The sequence below is a fragment of the Meleagris gallopavo genome, chromosome 20, assembly GCF_000146605.3.
Source record: "Meleagris gallopavo isolate NT-WF06-2002-E0010 breed Aviagen turkey brand Nicholas breeding stock chromosome 20, Turkey_5.1, whole genome shotgun sequence".
Taxonomy (NCBI): domain Eukaryota; kingdom Metazoa; phylum Chordata; class Aves; order Galliformes; family Phasianidae; genus Meleagris; species Meleagris gallopavo.
In genome coordinates, this window is record NC_015030.2 from 7,538,218 (window position 1) to 7,558,574 (window position 20,357).

General features: G+C 46.5%; 1 protein-coding gene across 1 annotated transcript; it reads left to right on the plus strand.

Moving 5' to 3' along the window:
• Positions 1–8,469: 8,469 nt before the first annotated feature.
• CACNG5 (calcium voltage-gated channel auxiliary subunit gamma 5) lies at positions 8,470–20,018 on the plus strand. Its single transcript, XM_003211545.4, has 6 exons — positions 8,470–8,578; positions 16,324–16,584; positions 17,327–17,413; positions 17,769–17,909; positions 18,082–18,227; positions 18,490–20,018. The coding sequence occupies exons 2-6, from the start codon at positions 16,377–16,379 to the stop codon at positions 18,745–18,747; spliced, it is 840 nt and encodes a 279-aa protein (XP_003211593.2). The 5' UTR covers positions 8,470–8,578; positions 16,324–16,376; the 3' UTR covers positions 18,748–20,018.
• The last annotated feature ends 339 nt before the right edge of the window (positions 20,019–20,357 follow it).

A 20,357-nucleotide genomic window follows, 5' to 3' on the forward strand; every position in this document is an offset into this window, starting at 1 on the left:
AAAAACTTCAAACAAACAAACAAACAAAAAACTTGTATATCCTTCCATTATCCTCAATGGGTCTGATTATGGTTCCCGTGGGTCCTTTTTGTTCTGGGCACCATGCTATTGTGCAACAGAAGCTGGTAGAGAAAAATCTCTTTCTTGTGAAAAAAGACAGGAAGACAGGAAGCATCCATAGTCCCACTGCGACATTATTCTAATACATTCTGGATCTTAGCTTATAGTCCCTGAGCCTAAACTTTAGCCTGCCATTTTTACACCTATGAATCTTCCAAGAGAATTTTCTTGATATTCTTTGAAATTTATACAGATACGTGCTATGAGACTATCTTACTCCACAGAGATCTTTCTGTTTTCCCCTCAGCCACCACAGTATAAATTGCAAGAGCATTCTATTCATATTACCTTTCAAAAGACTGACTATGTTAGTGTTCTGTAAGGAAAGAATTGATTTGATGGCTAAAGCCTTGACAGCAGGTAGTTAAACAATACTGCCTTACCTCTCAATTTTTTGAAAGGTGCATAAAGTGATGAAGGATGCTCACAACTATTATAAGAGCTTTGCAAAGCACAACAACACCTGGTATTACATCTGTTTGTAAAAAGAGACATTTAGGATAAGTTGAATGGTCACAAAAACCCTGGTTTTCAGGGTTTATACTTGAAAGATTATGTAGTGCTAAGACTAAGATAAGCAGAGGTATGAATTCTAATCTATAGTCTGAACACTTTTGGAAGATAATTTTAAAAGATTTAGGAAAGATGGCCATAGAAAAGCAAATTCATAGGTGTTACATGGCAATCTTTGCATCTATGAGTAACTCTTTCATCTTTCATTCTTTTTTTTTTTTTTAATCAATAAATGAAAAGGCTCAGAAAACACTCATCTAAAGTAGATAAAAGGCTGGCACATATAATAACTGATTGAGTATGGAAGACTAAATAATAAGTTGTGAAAGTAAAGGAAATAATTGTGACCTTAGAAAATAAAATGCAGAGTTTGGGTGTTGCTCAGGTGGATAATAACATCACATTTTATAGCAGTCAAAAATCTTTGAGGTATCTGTACATTTCATAGCGTAATAAATTGGATGTTAGTCACTCTAAATTTAGAACTGAAAAACTAGCTAATAAGAGATAACTGGGTAACTAGCTAATGATCTGAGAGAATAAACACTCAGAAAATAACATACACCTCTGTCTGAATAAATGGGGTGTGGTATCATAAACAGAAAATATTATTGCATATCAGATGTCACTTTATTCATAATAATCTCATATTGAGGTAGCTTTTGACATAAGAGCAGAGTACAGTATGTATCTTCATTTGAACTTCAAAGACTCATTTCTGTGCCAGGAATAACTCCAAAGAAACTGTCAGAAAGGTAAATTTTCAGTGTAGCTTAAATCAGTGTGGTCCAGGAAACCAGTGGAGTTGCACTGATTTATATCACCAGAGGAATCTGTCCCTCACTTAGAAACAACTTAGAATATTGTCATATACTTTGCCATCATGGAGAGCTGTATGTCTGTGTATAATTTACTGCTACTTACGGAATACGTCTTTGTATGTAAAGCAAATATTCATATTTTTTTCACCATGCCTTTTAGAAAATAAAGAAATTATCATATACATGAGATTATTATGACATTGAAAACACTTTCTTACTTCATCACATGATTTCCCATCACAGTTTTGTCAGTATCTGCATTAAGCAGTCTATAACATGGGGCTACAAACTTCTTAGTACCTAACCCCTCCCACACAACATCAATTCCTTAGGCCAGGAATGACCAATTTGCCAAATGACTCTTAAAAATCTCAGTAGAAGGACTGTAAAGGTCAGAGCATTAATCCTAATTTCCTGAAAAATTCTAACTGGTATGATGAAGAATTTTATTAAAGCTTCATTCGTAAGAGAATTATTTTCATGTTCAAAAACTTGATAGCGTGGTATGCTCACCAAAGAAAATGAGAAGGGAGTTTTTTAAACTGCAGTTAGATTGCCTTAAATAAAACTGAGCATTAATAATGCTGTGGATTTCAGTAGGACTGCTGACAGTTGTGAAGATCTTCATCTATATTAATGATTACAGTGCTGGGGAAGTAGCTCACAAAGAATTTCTTATTGAAAATATAAATATAGGAGAAGTTATACTTCTTATTATTTAGAGAAAGTATAGACAAAAAATATTTTCAGGATAAATTTACAAGTACAGACAACAACAGAAAACTTCTATCTACTCATTTTTCACACAAAATATTACTTGTATTTTTATCTCTTTTGACCTTTGATAATTGATTGATAAAATCAGAATACCAATGTCAGATAAAAATGATACCTTCCATTACTCTGATCATACTTTACAATTTAAGAAATGAGAAATTTTATTTCTTCCTTTTTAGTACATGACATTTTCTAATTTTACTCTATTGTAAATTCTTTGTACAAAAAGCAGTATTCAAACTAAAACTCATTAATTTCAGGCTGGGCATGAAAGCTCCCCATCAAATTATTTCTTTTCTCTTTAAGTGACTGTTTTGCAACTGACACAGCTGCTTTTAATAGTTAACAAAACATTACTTCATTACAGATAAAACTGAATTAGCATATCTTCATATGGCCCTCGACATACACCATCTTGGCAGAAGTACAGAACAGAAATGTACTTTGTAGGTCTTCTCAGATCCATTTCATCCTCAGGAATATCCCAAGGAATTATCTCCAGGAGATGCTACAAGGTAAAGCAACTCTCTCATCTAGGGATACAGTATGGCTCGTATGATGGATCTGCTGTGGTTACCATTCTGTTTACTTGAATCTCTATTCCTCTTTTTCAAAACTGTATATTAGCGTCATGAACATTTGTAAAATGCCCATACTTGGCAAGGACCAAGAATTGCTTCATATGGCCTACAGATCACCATTTCCTGCAGAGTAATCAGAAGCCCTGGTTCTGTGAGCTAGATCTGGTGAGACTGTCTCCGCAGTTGACAAACTCCTAAATGCTCAAGCAGATATTTTATATACTGCATTAATACAGCAGGTCTGACATATGGCAGTTCTCAAAGACTAAGTACTCCCAAATTAAGACAGGTATAAGTTCTTGTCTTAGGAATATATAAGCAACAACAATTCAGATTTACCACAGCTTGTGAACTGTTAATTCTGCAAAACATCAAATCTTTGTGCAGTTTTCATCTCCAGTGAAGATGGCAATTCAGAATTAGATTATAATAAGTGGTTACCTAGTTTCATCTTTGAAGTCCTTTCTATGGACATTGACCAGTTCAGCCCATTCCTAGAAAAATAAGTATTATGAATCACTTATTTACTTATTTATTATTTATTTATTCAGAAAGAATTTTCTCTGGTTATATTCCTTTATTTGATGTGAAGATTTATTTTTGTAAAGAGATAGATTGTCTTGGAAAATAACCCTTCTGATGTGACCCTATTGGACAGGTGAGAATCCTCCCCTCTTCCTGCATTAGTTAGTTACAGACAAAGTGCCAGAACAATGCACATATCTATTTTTCCATCTGTATTTGATAGGATGTAATTTTTTTGCAGTAATCCTATTTAGACAGTGGTTCTTACAGCAAACTAGAACATCACGTAGGCTCTAGCGTAAAAGTAGTAACTAGCCATTGCTATTACCACTTATATAATACCTAGAAATTAAAATGTCAACCTGTGAGAAGAGCAAGTTCACATACTGGCAGTTCTGAATGAGGTTAGTGTTTCAAATGACACAATATAGCAAAGTCATGAAGCATGCCATCTCCACAAAAAACAAACAAACAAACAAACAAAAAAACCAACACAGCTATCACTTTGGACATCTTTGGCCTCAGATCTTCTGAGTTTTGGACTTTGCAGCAGTACTTGTTCACAATAAATTGATGTCTTTGGACACTTCATCAACTGTTTTGTACAAGAGTATTGATTTTTTTTATTTTATTTATATTTTTATTTTTTTTCCCTAGACTACTTCTTTGGATGATAAAGTCTGTTGGGAAAGATGAACAGAAATGGTATTCTTTTGCAGTGTGGGAGTTGTGAGTCAGAAGTATATCCTTTAGACAAAGGTAAGTAGGTAAGTAGGTATCAACTTACCTTCCAAATGCAAAAGAAACCTAATATTTGGAGTTTTGTTCTCTCCATCTACATAAGATTATCTCCAATTAATCCAGGCTCTTATATTCAATCACTAACATTGATGAAACTGAAATTTTGAAGAAACAAATTATCACAAGTCAGTACAATAGGAGCTTATTGTTCAATGTTAATTCCAACAATATTAAGAAGGATGAAGTACGGTTCAAACTTTTCCTTTCACAGTTTTCTAATCAATTATGTTATTGAAAAAATGTCCTTTTATAAAAAAAGATTCCTCTGATCTCCCCTCATTATTCTTTACTCTTTTATGTGTTTCTTTTCAGTTCTCCTATTTAGTTGATAAACCATAAGATTTGAAGCTATTTATAAATCTACAGCATGGTTTGGAGTCTAGATTTTTCTAACTTGCTTTTTTACTTTGCTTTTTTAATGACTATTGCTGTTACTAAGTTAGAGTATACAATATGCATCATAGCGACACATGTCCCAAGTGAAAAATTGCCAAAAAAATTGCAGTTAATGGGAATCAGGCCTTTGTCTTGATGTCATACAGCTGCATCTATAGCAGTATATAGCTGGCAAAGATTTATGATTAAACTGTTTTCAGCAGTTTGTGGCCTGGTTCAGCCCAGTTCTCTGGCTAGAGAGGCAGAGGGACCCACGGATCAGCACCCCTGAAAATGGAAACAGGTAATAAAAGGAAAAAGGGTGGAGAGATGGGCCCTCCAAAAAAATAACAGCGGCAGTGATTTGAGGAGAAACAAACTAATTATTACATAAGATATCAGAGTGCAAGGTAGTTGTCATGGTTTCATGATTTTTCATTATCGGTATTCCACATCATAACATCATGCAATGTACTGGGGGTTTGACTGCTGATGCTCAAGTTCCGGGTGCCTGTCCAGCGGAGAAGAGCAGCTACGTTTCCCCAGGGGGCTGTGCGGTCAGCGAGGAGATATAACTCCCGGCAAGGTCACCTGATGCTCTCTTCTCTGCCTGCGCTGCTTCGCTTGCGCTTCTCTGCCTGCGCTGCTTCGCTTGCGCTTCTCGCCTGCGCTTCTCTGCCTGCGCTTCTCATCTCAGCGTTGTGGTAAGGCCGATCCACTATCAATTTCACATTCTCTCTCCTTATAAAATTCTGTTGATACCATATTTAGTAAATTACTTTGTTTTACCTCAGATTGTTGCCACTGTTTTCAATTATTTCGGGGTCCCTTATTTTCTTTTTTTCCCGGGGGCGCGGATCCGCGGATCCCTCCGCCCTTCTAGTCACGGAACCGGGCCGAACCAGCCCGTAAACCGTTGACAACTTCCCACACCACAGTCTCTGCAGAGCCTTTTACATCCCCTCCCAGGACCATGTGGGGCTGGAGGATACACAGCCTCAGCTCTCATCAGCTCGAATGAGGCCCATAGGATTACAGAGGGTGCTTTATTTTAAATAAAGTGTGTAACTTCCATTGGCACGTGCACCTCTGTTACCCCATGAGTCAGAGCCCCTTGGGAGGCTGTCTCCCAAAAGCTCTGTTTTTTTTTCTTTTTAATCTATATCTATTTTTAAGCTTTTTCACAGTGTGTGGGTGCGGAGCTAAAAATAGAGCCTCACCTCTCCATGTGCTTCTCCCCCTGCAGCTCCAACACTGTGGGCTGAGCTCAGGGCTGTGCCAGAGCTGATGCCTTGAATTTGATGCGGTGTGAGCAGCACGCAGGAACCCCCCACCCAACAGGGACCAGGCAGCTGCCAGCGTCCTTTGGTGCTGTTCATTTTCCCAAATCTCACAGGGGAGCATTTTGGCAGCCTCCATTTTGGGTGCTGTGGGCTCCTTGGGGAGCTGGGACGTCTGGTCACTGCATCTACCAGCCTTCTTTCCTTGGGAATTTGGGGCTGGTATGGCTATTTCCTTCCAGCGCCCAAAATGCTGCTGAAAACCCCTGGTTGGTGGCTACTGCCCATCACCACACCGGGTGTCACAGTGTGCACAGGGCAGCTCGTGAGGCTCCTCCTTATCCTCCTGCAGAGCAGAGCTGAGTAATTCAGCAGATTGGAGGGAGCAGAGAGAAGCCAGAGGGTCCCCATCATTCCGTGGCCCTTCATTCTGTGTCAGGCAGGATGTTGGGACCATTTGCTGGATGATGTTCTGTGTCCTTTGTTGTTATCTCTGCTAGAAAGGAAACGACTCTCAGAAAGGTTCCCTGAGGACATCACTGCAGCAGTTCAGCCAAAAGGAGATGGGAGCTGTCTAGGACCAATATTACCAAGCCAGAAGAAGTGACCACAAAGTACAGCTTTGCACCCACCCAGTGTTTTCTCTTCTGGTGTAAGGACAGGTGCAGCAGCAGTCCTCATCTCTTTCTGCAGAAACTGTCCTCATTCAGTGCATAAATGAAAGGATCAGAGCTAGCTGTGTGCAGGGTTTTGGTTACACCATCACATGCTGTGCCAGATCCCACCTGCCTCCTTTCACTTACAGGACTGCACAGTGAACTCTGAGCTCTCTTGGATGGGAGCATAGGAGCAAGGAGAGAATTGAATTAAAGCAGGGAAATAGTGGAGAGGACAAAGAGAATTGTTTTAGGGATGCTGAAATGCAAGGTGCCTAGGCCTGCTGCTGCAGAGGGGGTTTTCTCCTGGTCCTCACTGCTTTTTGCAGTCAGTGGGGACACAGCTGCATGGGGAAGTGCTGCTGAGCAGGTAGGGAAGCTCTGCTGTGCTGCTTTGGGTGCCTCTCACACCTGGTCCTGGTTCACATAGTCAGATGAGCAGCAGTGGAAAATCCTTCCGAGTGCTTTAGCTTAAGTACATCTGCATGGAAGCAGAAGGGAGTGGGAAAAAAAAAAAGAGACTGAGACCCAAAATATGTTTTTCTAATTGATTATATGCATGGCTGCTGGGGGCCTCTTACACTGTACTGGTTAATTATGTCACTGGCTGCTCGCACTGCAGCCTTTTTCCTGTTGTATTCAAACAACCCTGCCCAGTGCCCAAGCAGGTCACACAGCAGTTCCACTCTGGAGAAAATGGGTTTGTATTTGGTGTTTGAAAGGTGTTGGCTGTGTTATGTTTTGCCACATTTTGGCTGGAAAAATCAAAACTTAGACAGCTGCATCAGCTTTTATTACTGCTGTAAATCAAAACAGAGCTCAACAAGCCAGAGCGTGCAGCTCCATTGATTTCAGATGAGCTATCCAGCCAACACCTCCTCTGCACCTCATATCTCACTTTATTTTGAATTATTCCATTTGAGCTGTTGGTGCTTTGCTGGCTGGGGACGTGTTGGATGGATGGAGATGTGTCGTGCTGTAGCCCAGCACTGAGGAGTGAGGAAGTACAGCTGGGACAATGCATGTGCAGAAAATGTGACCCAGCATTTCTTAGAGACTGAATTTATTAGATTTGTAAATAACAAATGACTTTTGTTATTTTCCTGCTGGGAGACCTCAGAGGTAACCTTCCTTGCAGCCATCCCAGGTAGCTGTGACCTGTGTCACCACTGTCATGGCCAGGACCAGCCAGGGGACAAATGCCCTCAGAGCCCTGCACAGTGGCAGTTCTGTGCCACGTTACTCTGCAGAGCACTGGAGGTGACAGCAAAGAGCTTCCCTCACACAGCAGGAGCCACCTGCACAGCACAAGGTTTGTGCCCTTCCTGCTGTGTCCGAGGTGGTGTCCCACTGCTGGGCACCCTGACAGAGCCATGTCCTCATTCCTGGCTCTGAACTCATTTCTGTGTGTTTTGGCTGAATCACTCAGCCTGGCTGTGCTTTCCAGGGTCTGCAGCATGTGCCCCTTTGTCCCTTTCTCCTTTAGCCCTGGCTTTCTCTACCTTTGTCTTAGTACTGCCAAGCTGGCTTTCTCCAATGTGCTGGCTTTGTGCCCTCCAATCCTCCCCGTCGGCTGCGTGTCCTCAGACTTGTGCTTGTTTGACTCCGGTGGCTGCAGACAGATTTTCCCTTCCCAGCTTCCAGGTGAGTGGTGTCCCAGGTGGCACAGCCAGGTCCCAGGCAGGTAGGCAGGGGATGGGAGAGAGGGGATGGAGGGAAAGGATGAAAAAGGGAAAAGGTAGGGAGTAAAAAAAAAGGTGAGTGGAGGGAAAGAGAGAGAGTCAAGGAAAAAGGTGAAAGAATAGGGAGGAATGGGGAAAGAAGGGATAAAAGGGAGCAGGGAGAGGGGGTGAAAGGAAGGGAGGGAGGATGGAGAGAAGAAAGGAGGGATGGAGGAAAGGTGGTTTGAAGGAAGGAAGGAAGGAAGGAAGGAGGGTGAATGGAGAAGGGGGGGGAAGGACGGAGGGATGGCTGGAGGAAAAGGAGGAGGAAGGAGGGGGGAGGGAAGGGGCACGGAGGAGGGCGGTGGGTTGGCCCCGCCGGCGCCATGTGATGCCCGCTCCTCCCGGGCTCTCCCGGCGCAGCACGGAGGGAACATCCCCGGGCCGGAGAGCAGAGCTGCGGGGCCGGTGAGTGCGGGAGCAGCGGGGACCTTCCTGTGGTTCCTGTGTCCGTACGGATGGGTGGGGGGCACGCGGTCCCGGTAGGGGCTTCGTGGTGTTTCCCGAAATGCATGGAAAAGCCAGAAAGTTTAATGCCTGAGAGGAAGAAGGAGGGATCTGGGAAGTGCCGTGTGAGTGCGGAGCAGAGGGTTTGAGGTTGGCACGTTCGTTCATGGTCCGTAACCCCGCTGGAATCGGATCCGCCGTAAGAGCGGATCCCGGGGGCACCGCCCTGGGCTCAGCCGTGCTGGCCCCGGCTGTGTGCGGGCACCGGGGTGGGTGCGGGGCCGCAGAGCCCCGGGCTGTGACGGAGCGACCCGCGCTGCGTCGTGTGGGATCGCCCCTGCCCTGCTGCTGGGGTGCCGGGCTGTGGCAGGGCGCAGGAGCCCCGGCTGAAAGCTCCGGCTGGGTTCGGCGCACGGGGCAACCCGATCCAGGCTGCTCAGCCCGAGGCTGTTCTGCTCCAGGAGATCGGAGCCCTGGGGCGCGGTGAGCATCCTCACGTTTTACCCGTCGTTTCTGAACGCCCATCCTCGTGTATTTTTCACAGGGAATATAAAATGCACTGTAAGTCTGGAGCTGCCAATGCCTTCTGGTGTCGTTAACCCCTCAGAGGGGGCAGCTATGTGAGAAAATCTGACCTGCTCGTTAAGTGGGGTAAAGTAAAGAGGGGAAAAAACGCTGGATCGTGTGTTGCCATATGAACAAAGCTCACAGGGACGTGGAGCTTCTCTTCTCTTCTCCACACGCTCCTTATTCATATTCTACAAAAGGATATGGAATATGAAATGTGGGATTTCAGTCATCCCGGCAGCGAGCTGAGGGTTCTGACATGCAGTTTGGCTGGTGATTAATTGTTGGCATTGTGAGGAACTTTATCAGCCCCCTGATGTGTGGCAGTGCTCAGGGTGCACAGAGCAGTGGTGGTGTCTGGAGAGCAGGTCTGACCTGTCCCCATCACTGTCCCCCATGCACCCCAAACCTCTGTGGGGGCTCCGGGGGGGCTGAATGGTGCAGGCAAACCTTTGGTGAGGACATCAAAAGCAGCACTAGTTCAGTAGGAATGTTAAAAAGGAGGATTATTAGCTGAGTTTCATGTGATAGCAGTGAGTGTTGGTGGCATGACCCCAGCAGGGAGCTATGCAGGAGCATCCCCACATCTCCATCTCAGCTGCCTTTTGGGTTCATTGTAGGGCACTGCTTCAATCATCACGAGCCATAGAAGAGCCCAGCAACCCCATCACTGCTGCCTCACTTCAGCCAATGTGCAGCAGCTCCACGTGGCATCCAGGACACAGGGGGAAAGCTTCTGTGCTTGTTTCCCCAGCTCCTTCTTGTATTAGAGTAGCTGCTGAATATATTCATTGAGGCGAATGAATCCCCATCTGGCTGCGTCTGTCCCACCACATTTGCAGCTTCAGCTTCTGTTATGCAGAGGGAAGTGAATAGAAGATAAGAAAGGGAAATAATGCACGAGCCCACAGAGGCTTTAATGCTATCAGAGAGCTGTGATCTGCGCAAGTGTGCGGCTGCTGCGGGTGCCAGGAGCATCTTTGTAAAGCAGCTGGGAAGATGTAAAGCCCTGGTTTTGGGGTGACATATTTAAAATGACTGTGTGGTGCAGTCTAGACCCAAAATTTACCTGAGAGCCTTAATCTTGCTGAAATTAAGGGGGGTTTGGGGTTCTAGGTGTGCTCTAGAAATGCGATAATCAAAATCACAGCAATTTGTATTACTGTGCAGCCACAAACTTCTGACATTTGCAGTACAATATTTACTGTGAACGTGGGATTTGTCAAAGAGCCACTCTAATGCATTGCCAGGCTCAGCAAATATGCTGTTACAGGTGAGAGAGGTCTGTCTGGTCCCTTTGGAAGATGGGGCTTGCTGCTTTTCCTGTATTATAAAGGCATTGTCTCTACTCATCAGTGGAAAACCTCTCTGGAGCTGTGCTTATAGCCACACTGAGGAGCATTATTGGAACACTACAACAGATGGCAACCACTGACCCAGGACAGCTTGCAGATCATCATTTTTGACTCAGTCCCCAGGACAAAGTCACTCAGTGAGTGCCACGTCCCACACGCTGCCATGATGCTCAGCAGCATATCCCTGCTTGCATTTCTTGCCATCCCCAGCTCAGCCCATGGCAGTTTGGGACTGGTGGCTCTCAGGGGTGCTCAGAGTTGCCCTGACCTGGTGTTCAGCAGAAGGCTGCCCTCTCTCTTGGTTATGCTGGGATACCCTGGAAGCTGCAGATGGTGAAAAGCAACACAGCAAACCTGACCTAGAAAGCTGAGTGATTTAGGAAGTTGTGCTAAATCACCCTGATGCTGGAGCTGCTGCAGGGGAGCAGTGTGTTTCTCCTCAAGCACAGGAGAGGTGGGCAGCAGGCAGGCAATAGATCAGCACCAAACTGCTCCTTTTTCTGCAGCTGAGGGAAAGGGAGAACGGCTGAAGGGGAAAATGATCTCTCTGTTTCATTGTCATCTGTGTCAACTGCTGTACAGGGCTGTCTGCAAAACACCTTACAGGCAAAACGGGGCAGAAGACACCTGATCATAACAGAGGTGGAGGAGAGGTGCTGCTTATTACATACTTCAATGTCACATAGCCTCACTATTGAACACAATGAGCTACACAAAGAAAAAGCCTTCCCTATGTGAAGATGGAGCCAAACTTAGAATCTTGGCATCATTAAGGATGGAAAAGACCTCTAAGATCATCAAGTCCACCTGACAACCCATCTCCACCGTGCCCCTTTCTCTCTCTGACATGCAGAAAATCCCCATGGGAGCCATGCAGCTGCAGGCACTGTGGAGGGGAGCAGCATGGAGCTCCTCCTGATCCACAGATACTGGGGTCACTTATCCCAGCACAGGGGGGAGAAATGGCTTTAATTAGCTCATGATGCTATTTTTTCCTCCCAGCACTGCTTAATTTAGCCCACGCTGCCATTCATTGCCACTACAGGGAGAAGAAGGAAATGGGGGTGCTGGCCCTGCTCGGCAGTGGTTGGGACTGGAGACACTGAAAAGCTCTCAAATGCAAGGAAGAGGTTTCTTCTCCTTTTTTAATACTCAATACCATTTGTGCTGTATTGAATGACACATGGAAGTAAGCAAGAACCAAGTGCTGAAGATTCAGTATTTCATTAGACAAACCTCCCATGTGTTGGATGTGGGGTGAGCAGCTGGCCAAGCCAGCTCCATGTGCAGGACTTGCATTGCCATCACTCATCTGTGCTGCTGCCAGGCCAGGGGCAGCTGAGGGAAACTCTAAGCTGAAGGCAGAAGAGGGTCACTGGATCACTTAGGATGTGAATTGCAATCTGTGATTTACAGCATACAGCCGTTAATGGGCAAGCACAGCTCCACGCAGTACATAGCCAATTGCCCAGCTGATTTGCTCTGCAGCCTCAAATATCCTCCCCCCCCCTTTATTCTTGCTTTGAGGCTCTCTGTAGAAGCAGAGGTTTGAGTCACATTCCTGGCTGGGAGCATCTGACACGGTGTGAGTGGGAATACTGGGTGCCAGCTTATGTGCGCAGAGGGTGAAAGGGGAAGGCTCCCCTATATGTATATATATGGTTTCTTGAGAACAGCAGTTGGGTGTTGGGGGCATGGACAGTATTCTGAGCTCTGTCCTTTCCTATTCTCCTATTCCCCTCTTGAGAACTGTGTTCCATGTACTGCTCTCCCACCAAACAGTAGAATCAGAGCTGCAGTGTGGTTGCAACATCTGTCTGCTGTCCCCACATCCCCTTGACCCCACCCTGTACCCCCCCTCAGGTGGATTGCAATGGGGCACAGAGCTCAGGCTGAGCCCTTTCCAGTTGCCTCAGACTTCCTCTGGGGCACCCAACACCCAAAGCACCAACCAGGGTCATCCTCCAGCGATTCCCCTTCAGAGTCTGAGCTGCTACACTTTAAAACCTTCTATCAGCTGGGGTTAAATGAGGTAAGAGCTGTAAAGTGCCAAGGAGAGAGACGTGTGTGCTGCTGCTGATAGGGAGGAAATGCTCAGATTGAGGGTTTGGGGATATGGCTGCACACAGACAGGCTGTGCTGGGCTGGGGGGGGACCACTGGGTCGATAGTTTTATTTGTTGGAAGTTGTTGGCATCATCCGAAGCCATTAGTGGGACTGAGCTGGCACAGAGCCACAGTGGCTTGGGGAAGTGTCTGGTCAGAGAGCTGAGGGATGGAGGTAAATCTCAGCTGCTGCTGCTTTGACCCTGGGATATCATTTTGTCTCATTGCCTTTGGTTCTCAAGCTGAAGGTGGGCTCAGTTGCACTCATCCTTGCCTGGCCCACACAGGAAGGGTAGATAAAGGGCAAATCTTAAGTGACCCCTCATAATGTGTGTTGGTGGTGACCAGCACAGTGTGGCAGTCATATATTTTTAATTCTAAATATTTTTCAGGTGTTCTTTATATCTGCCAACAAGCAAAAAATTGATGGGACTGTCATTGGCGTGGCTTAAACGAGGTTTAAATAACTCATTAACAGCCTTCTGTTTTTTAATGCAATCCAGACAACTCTCTTGAGTGCCCGTGAGCCCAGTGTGCTCGATGCGGTCGATGCTCGTGTTTCCATCCCACGGTGACAGGCATCACTGTGCTGGCAGTGCTGTTAGCAGCCATGGGAAGCTTTCAGGTCTGGTATCGATCCTTCTGAAGTTTATGGCTGCTGGATGGAGTGCTTACTGGTGCTGGTTCACACTGCCATGAGCTGGGCTGCTTTGTTTCTTACTATCAGGCTAACCTTCCTCCACATCCGAAAGATTTATTTCTGTACTTAATTTTTCCACTATGTAATTTCTTTCTCAGAAATGGAGCCGACACATTTCTTTGTGACAGTAATGCAGCTCTGTAAAGCTTCCTTACGTATTCCCCTGTAATACCTGCTCATGGGATCCACACTGTAGCCTATCTCCATCCCTGCAGCCATCCCAGAGCACCAGTTAGGGACACGTGCCATGCGAGCTTGGTGGGAACTGCTATGCTGCTTTGCCAACACTTCCCTACTGCTTTAGGGTTGCAAAGGACCAAGCTGGACTCTCAGGGGTTCACCCAGAGGGAGTGATCACCTGCCCCAGGCTGTGGTTTGCATTGAATGAACCCCTCTTCTTGGCCCATTTGTTCTTGCCCTGCACTGCTCCCTGAGCAGCAGGTCGAGCTGCTTGAAGACCCTGTATTTTTAGCTATAGCCCAGTTTCCTCATCGCAGCTTGGTGTGTGCTGCATTTCAGCTCAGCTCCATCACAGCTCACGCTCTTCTCATGTTGTTCCCTGATGTTCTTTGTACCTCTCTCACGCACTCAGTGGGTTTCCTATCCTCCATTTCCCAAGCTTCGTTCCTCCACCTTTTGTTCTCAGCCTCTCCCACTGCTCCACGGCTGTGCCTTAACCTCTCTTTGCTCTGCTTTGCCAGCAGCAGAGAGCAGAGTGGCTTTTCCACGACAGACACAGGCACGTGCTGAACCCAGCACCCCTCTGCAAACCAAACCTTCCCTCTCATCATCTCTGATAACCCTGTCTGTGCTTCCCCTCACCACAAATGTCAGCAGATGGGAAACGCTGCCCTAGCCTGGAGGAGATCAATAGCTGCATCCTCTGCGTGGCTCAGCCCTGCGAGCAAGGAGCACGGCGTTACGCTCAGCTCATGAGCAGGGATGCACTGGCACAGCTCACCCTGCCCAGGTGATGTTGGCTTTTCCCAATCCATCCGCAGGCAGGACAATGTTTTCTTTCCGTGACAGTGGAACAGGACCTTATGTCACTGCTGGACCTGAGCGAGCTGTGTTAGGAGCACTGCCAATGCCCACTTCAATTTTTTCGGGGCTCAGTTCCAGTGAGGGACGTAGACACTTCCATCAGAAGCTGAAGCTCCAAGACAAAAAGAAAATTCCTCATGAGGACTGTGGATTGCAATGCAGACTGCCTTCAGCATTACCTGGTTACTACCAGTGGTCACTGTGTAGTTGAAGGAGCAGGAGCAGTTCTAAGGTTCTCCTTCTTGCAAACCTCCAAGGCTATATTCATTTAAAATACAGACACAGCTGGAAACCGAACAGCATCTCCTTTTCAGCAGTATGAAGCACAACACAATTTGTAAAGGTTACTGGGGACTAAATCCCTGCTGAAAATCGATCCTCTTTGTGTCCTTGAGACAACTTTCTCTTGGGAGCCTGGCTGATTCCACCAGCACTGGACACAGGGAAGCACTGTTCTGAATGGCACCATTCCTCGGCCCCACTTAATCAGGTCTGATTTAATTTGTGAATAAGTGGCACTATGATGAACCCATGATTACACGGAAATTGAAGTGTGAGAATGAAAAGAAATGGGGCAGTTGAGAGGTGTGATTCCACTGCCCAAGCCCCTTCCTGTGACTAACACCACTCCCAGTGACCACTATGTATGGTGCCAATTCAGTATATTTTCTAATCCCTGGTGTTGATAGATAACAAAAGAGTCATGTACGTAACTGTTTTTCTCTGTGAAGCTTTATCTGGACTTTTACATATTCCCTACTTTGATTTTTGGCTTCTTAATAACAAAAAAAAAAAGAAAAGTAATTTGTTAATGATACATCTGCCAAGAATGGATTTCTGCTCCTTTTACCATTTTGGCACCAAAATATCAAGAAGGATGAGGCATTCTGTAGCAAATATCGTTCACTTTCACGTGGCAACTAGAAAATAGGGTTCCAAGTTAGGGAGAAGGGGGATGAGCCAAGGGAGGCGTGCTTTGCATGGTTGTATTTCTGGACCTGTGCAGGGATGGGGCATGGCACATTACCACCTTGTAAAGCTCTGGAGTGCAGTCCCAACTTCTTCAGCTCTGTGTGGGTCCGTTCCCTTGACAGCAAGGTTGTCCTCATGGCTGCTGGGCTATGAGAGGTGCAATAGATAAAAACCTTAAAAATAGATCTCTAGCAAAGGTGGAAAGCTTGGAGGAACATGAGCTGGAACGTTTGCTTGGGCTGTCTGTAAATGACAGCTCTTCCCCTTCCCGTAGGTCGGTACCTTCTGGGAAACGGCTCGGTGTGAACGTAGGAAGAGCCAAATCTTGACTTCATATGGGAGAGGGCTGTCAGAGCTGCTGCAGCACTTGAGGGTGCAAATACATCTGCTTCCTACCAACATGTACTTGTCTGCTTTCTCCCCGGGGGTATGCAATAACAAAAGCCTCTCTCCTTCCCTCTCAAGACTTTGCAGGTCTCCCAGCAGCGCTTCAGTCCTGTTTCCTCATCTTCCAGCTCTGTTCACACACTGATGCCTATGGTTTTTACCCTAGAAGACAAAAGCTGGCAGTGTAGTGAGGACGTGGTGGTGATTCGGAGTGCACAGGAGTGTTTTAGTCAGGCAGTATCTTTGCTGTTCTATTAATGCAGTGCCTTCAAGCCTCAACAGCTCCCATGCTGAGGCTCCATGGCTCACTGCCATTTGTGGGAGCATTTGGGTGCTGAGATTTGGCTAAATCTGGATGGGAATTATGGGCTGTGGCTGAGCAGCAGGGATCCTGCCCTAACCCAGCTACTTGCTGCCAGCTTGGCCGCTCCGCACACCCACAGCCATCGTAGGCCCACCATGGCTGGGAGGCACTTCGCATTCCCCATCCCTCAGCACATCCTGTGCTTTCTTTAATGGCTTACATCAGCTCATCCAACACCAAGGCAAAGCTTTTATCACTTATATTCCCTACAGAAGCGACACGGTGGGCGCCGGTGGCTGCAGCCCCTCTGCCCACACATCCCCTCATGCTTTTGGGGATGAGCGCCTGCAGCAGGAAGGCGCTGACTCTGCTCAGCAGCGTGTTCGCCGTCTGCGGCCTCGGCCTGCTGGGCATCTCCGTCAGCACCGACTACTGGCTCTACTTGGAGGAAGGCATCGTCCAGCCCCAGAACCAGTCAGCTGAAATCAAGCTGTCGCTGCACGCGGGGCTCTGGAGGGTCTGCTTCCTGGCAGGTACGGTCTCCTCCTCATCATGTCCCCCTCCTATTGTGATATTTTGCTTCCAAAGTCAGGCACGGCGCCTGGTAAGCACCCCAGTAAGGTGGATAAATCTGTCCTGGCATGTAAGTCTGCAGAGTTTGCTGTGCTGCCACGACCCCTCGGCCCGTTGCAGTGCCTGGGCAGCTGCCCAAACCCTCTGTTTTGTCCCTGCAAAATTGGGATTCGGCTCAGCTGAAGCATTCCCTCATTTCATGCTGTTTTTGGCAAAGTGATGTGGGTCAGACAAAGCCAAAGTGAAGGGGAGTTGGATGCACAGATCCAGAACTGAGAGGAGGGAGGGGCTCCAGTGTGTGCTCCCCGGTGACCCCAAACTCTCTGCCCTCAGGATCGTGTTTTGAGGTCTCGGGAAATCCCGGAACCCAGAGTGAAGTTTGGAGCTCCCAGAACTTACACATAGAAGCATGTGGGATTGGCTCAGCCAATGCTTTCCTGAGCAAGTGCTGGCACCTGGGGGTCACGTCCCGCTGTCACTCTTTAGCAGTGACACCTGAAAGCTGGGCAGCTGATCTTGTAGGGCGACAGTAGCAACCAGTGGATTTCTTCAGCAGCAAACACAAACACTGAGATGCAAGCAGCACTAAACAGCATGGTTGTTTACCTCCAAGTAATGAAATTAATTTGAAAGTCATTCATTTACCACCAAACCAAATATATGGGCATGCTGCAGGCCTGGCTCTGTCTCTTTTTGCTGCAGGTGAGGAACGTGGCCGGTGCTTCACTATAGAATATGTCATGCCCATGAACATCCAGCTGACATCTGAATCCACAGTCAACGTCCTGAGTAAGTGACTTGGTAGGGAACTTGCAATCTGCAAGGCACCAAAGGACCCTTAGAGACCACCCCAATAAACCCCTTTGTGCCCTTGCTGTACAAGCTCCTGGTTCTCCGAGGGTGCTCCAAGCAGGGATGCATCGACAATTTCTATGTGAAAAAATGCAGGTTCCAATGTTTGGTGTTTTTTTTTCTGGGTAATACTTCACATGAAAACTCCCAGAAATGCAAATTCTAACAGGGGTTTCACTCAGCTCATTAGCAAAGACATTGGAGAGAAGAACCTGTGCCAGGGGCTCATGCAGAATGGGCAAGACATAGGGTGCTAATCTGTCCCTGTTTTCCTCTGCTCCTGTCCCATCAGAGATGATCCGCTCTGCCACTCCCTTCCCTCTGGTCAGCCTCTTCTTCATGTTCATCGGCTTCATCCTGAGCAACATTGGTCACGTGCGGCCACACAGGACCATCCTCGCCTTCGTGTCAGGGATATTCTTCATCCTGTCGGGTGAGTTCTGCTGGGCAAGGTTTTCCCTTGGTAGTCCTCCTTTCCCGGTTATTTCAAGCACAATTTCACAGTTCCAGAGTTTCACCCGCCACTCTGCTCGTAAAGGCAGATGCTGCTTCACCAGCTTCAACCCCAACATGTTTTTCACTCTCTTCCTCCTTGGTTCTCCCAGGTCTGTCCCTTGTGGTGGGGCTGGTCCTCTACATATCCAGCATTAATGATGAGATGCTCAATAGGACCAAGGACTCGGAGACATTCTTCAATTACAAATATGGCTGGTCGTTTGCATTCTCTGCCATCTCATTCCTTCTCACAGAGGTACTGGCTGCTCCGAGACATCCCTGTAAAGAGTTCTGTCCGTTCTTAGTCACTGAGCATTGTCATGGGCATTGGCATGGGAGAAAAAGAGGGCTATAAGGGCAGTCAATCATGATTTGATGTGGAGCGTGCATGTGGAGGAACAGGAGATGGGTTTGGGCTGCTGTGTTCCCCACAGGGCAGGGAAGTGATTTTCCTTTATGCACTTGCAAGCCATCAGCGGGGCAAAGAAAGCCATTCATCTTTCTTCTCTCCCCTACAGAGCGCTGGGGTGATGTCCGTATACCTGTTCATGAAGCGATACACCGCTGAGGACATTTACCGACCTCACCCCGGCTTCTACCGTCCCCGTCTGAGCAACTGCTCTGACTACTCGGGGCAATTCCTGCACCCAGATGCATGGGCGCGGGGCCGCAGCCCGTCAGACATCTCCAGTGAAGCATCTCTGCAGATGAACAGCAGCTACCCGGCTCTGCTCAAGTGCCCCGACTACGACCAGATGTCCTCATCCCCGTGCTGAGTGTCACCACCACCCACCTCGTGGCCCCAGGCTGGTGGTCACCATCCTCACTCCGCTCATCGTTTTTAGGCCTCTGTTTCAGGGCAATTGTCTGTTTATAGGAGCATAAATATAACCACAGAGATTGGTTATATAACCAATAATGTAATTTAGGGAATTGGAATAATTTTTCTTTCTTCGTTGCTGTGTTTGGTTTGGTTTGGTTTTTTTTTATTTATTTATATTTCTCTACATAACTGAAATCTGTCCAAAGCCCTCTTCCTTCAGGTCTTCGTGCTGAGCTAACAGCAGCTCTGCCTGAGGAAGAAAGCCAAGGCTTGACTCAAGAGCAGAAAAAGAAAATAGAGTAGAACTGGGAAAAACAATTATTATTTCTTTAAGGTTTAGGTAGGCTGCAGAAATTTGTGCATGTGGCTGTCATGAATTGTAAATTCACTGGCCTGAGAAAGCGTAAAGGATTTGTGTAAATTTCCAAGAAATAGTCCTCTTTAGAAAAATAAGAAATTTGTCTTGAACAGATATTTGCTGGTCAATACCTCTCGTTGCTGGATACCGCTTCTAACAAGGCTGCAATGGGAAATAGCCATCTTTCTCAACTATACCTCAGCAGGCTCAGATGCCAGCAGGTTGGCACTTCTCTGTGGCCAATGTCACGTCCTCATCCTGGAGGCAGTGCAGCCACAGGTGCTCAGGCATTGCCTTCCCTTCGCCATCCCAGTGACGGGGTCTGAAGAGCAGCTGGGAGGATTTCAGTGCAGCATCAAGTGGAAGACTACCTAAAACCTTCCTGTGGAAAACACTAGGCACAAAATTTAGGGAAATCATGTCCATCAGGGCAAGGCCCTACCTAAAATGGAAGTTATTTCAATGAAAGGTGTGAAGTGGCATAGTAAAACTAATGGCACCCCACTACCATAGGAAAGTAGTTGATCTTTGTTTTAATTTGGCAGAAAAATGGAATTTTATCTTCTTTTTATGCATATGTATGAGACTTGTTTTGAGGTTATATATTTTAAGTTGTCATATGATGCACTTTGGTCCTAGGAGAATGACTGCTGCCGGGTTGAGAGTATCCATCAGATCGAGCATCTGATGCCATACCGGCTGTGGGCTCACTGCCTTTCCAAAGGAACTTCCTCAAACTTCAGTTCTGATTTTTATTTTGAGCCTTTCTGGACATTTCTGTTCTGCAAAACAAAACCCTCCAAGGACTCTTGGTATATTTGAGCTTGTTTCATCTTACTGTAATTAAAACTAATAGAATATATGTATATTTGACCTCATTTGTAGCATATTAGATATAGCAGAAATATTGAGTCATGGCCTGAAGCAGTGATGGAGACCTAGTGGGAAGGCAGGGCCAACCCAGGGGAGCTCAGATGCATGCAATGAACCTGAGTGATCAGAAGGGGTGGAGCAAGGATCCTTCCCTTGCCAGACCTCATTTAAGGGTTGGCAGTGGAGGCAAGGGGATCTTGCTGGAGATCTCTGCCCATTTGAGGCCTCCTAAAGCTAAGCAGCTTCTTCCTTTATTTCTGTGCTTATAGCTGTTGCATTTGAGCAAATTCTCACATGCTTCAGCCTGGAACCTGCTGTCATTGCTGCGTAAT

Excerpts from the sequence above, each read along its gene's own strand:
- CACNG5 (XM_003211545.4), top strand. The coding sequence starts at position 16,377 with ATGCTTTTGGGGATGAGCGCCTGCAGCAGGAAGGCGCTGACTCTGCTC. Across the intron at positions 16,585-17,326 it reads GAGGGTCTGCTTCCTGGCAG|GTGAGGAACGTGGCCGGTGC; the intron begins GTACGGTCTCCT and ends TTTTTGCTGCAG. Across the intron at positions 18,228-18,489 it reads TCTCATTCCTTCTCACAGAG|AGCGCTGGGGTGATGTCCGT; the intron begins GTACTGGCTGCT and ends TCTCCCCTACAG.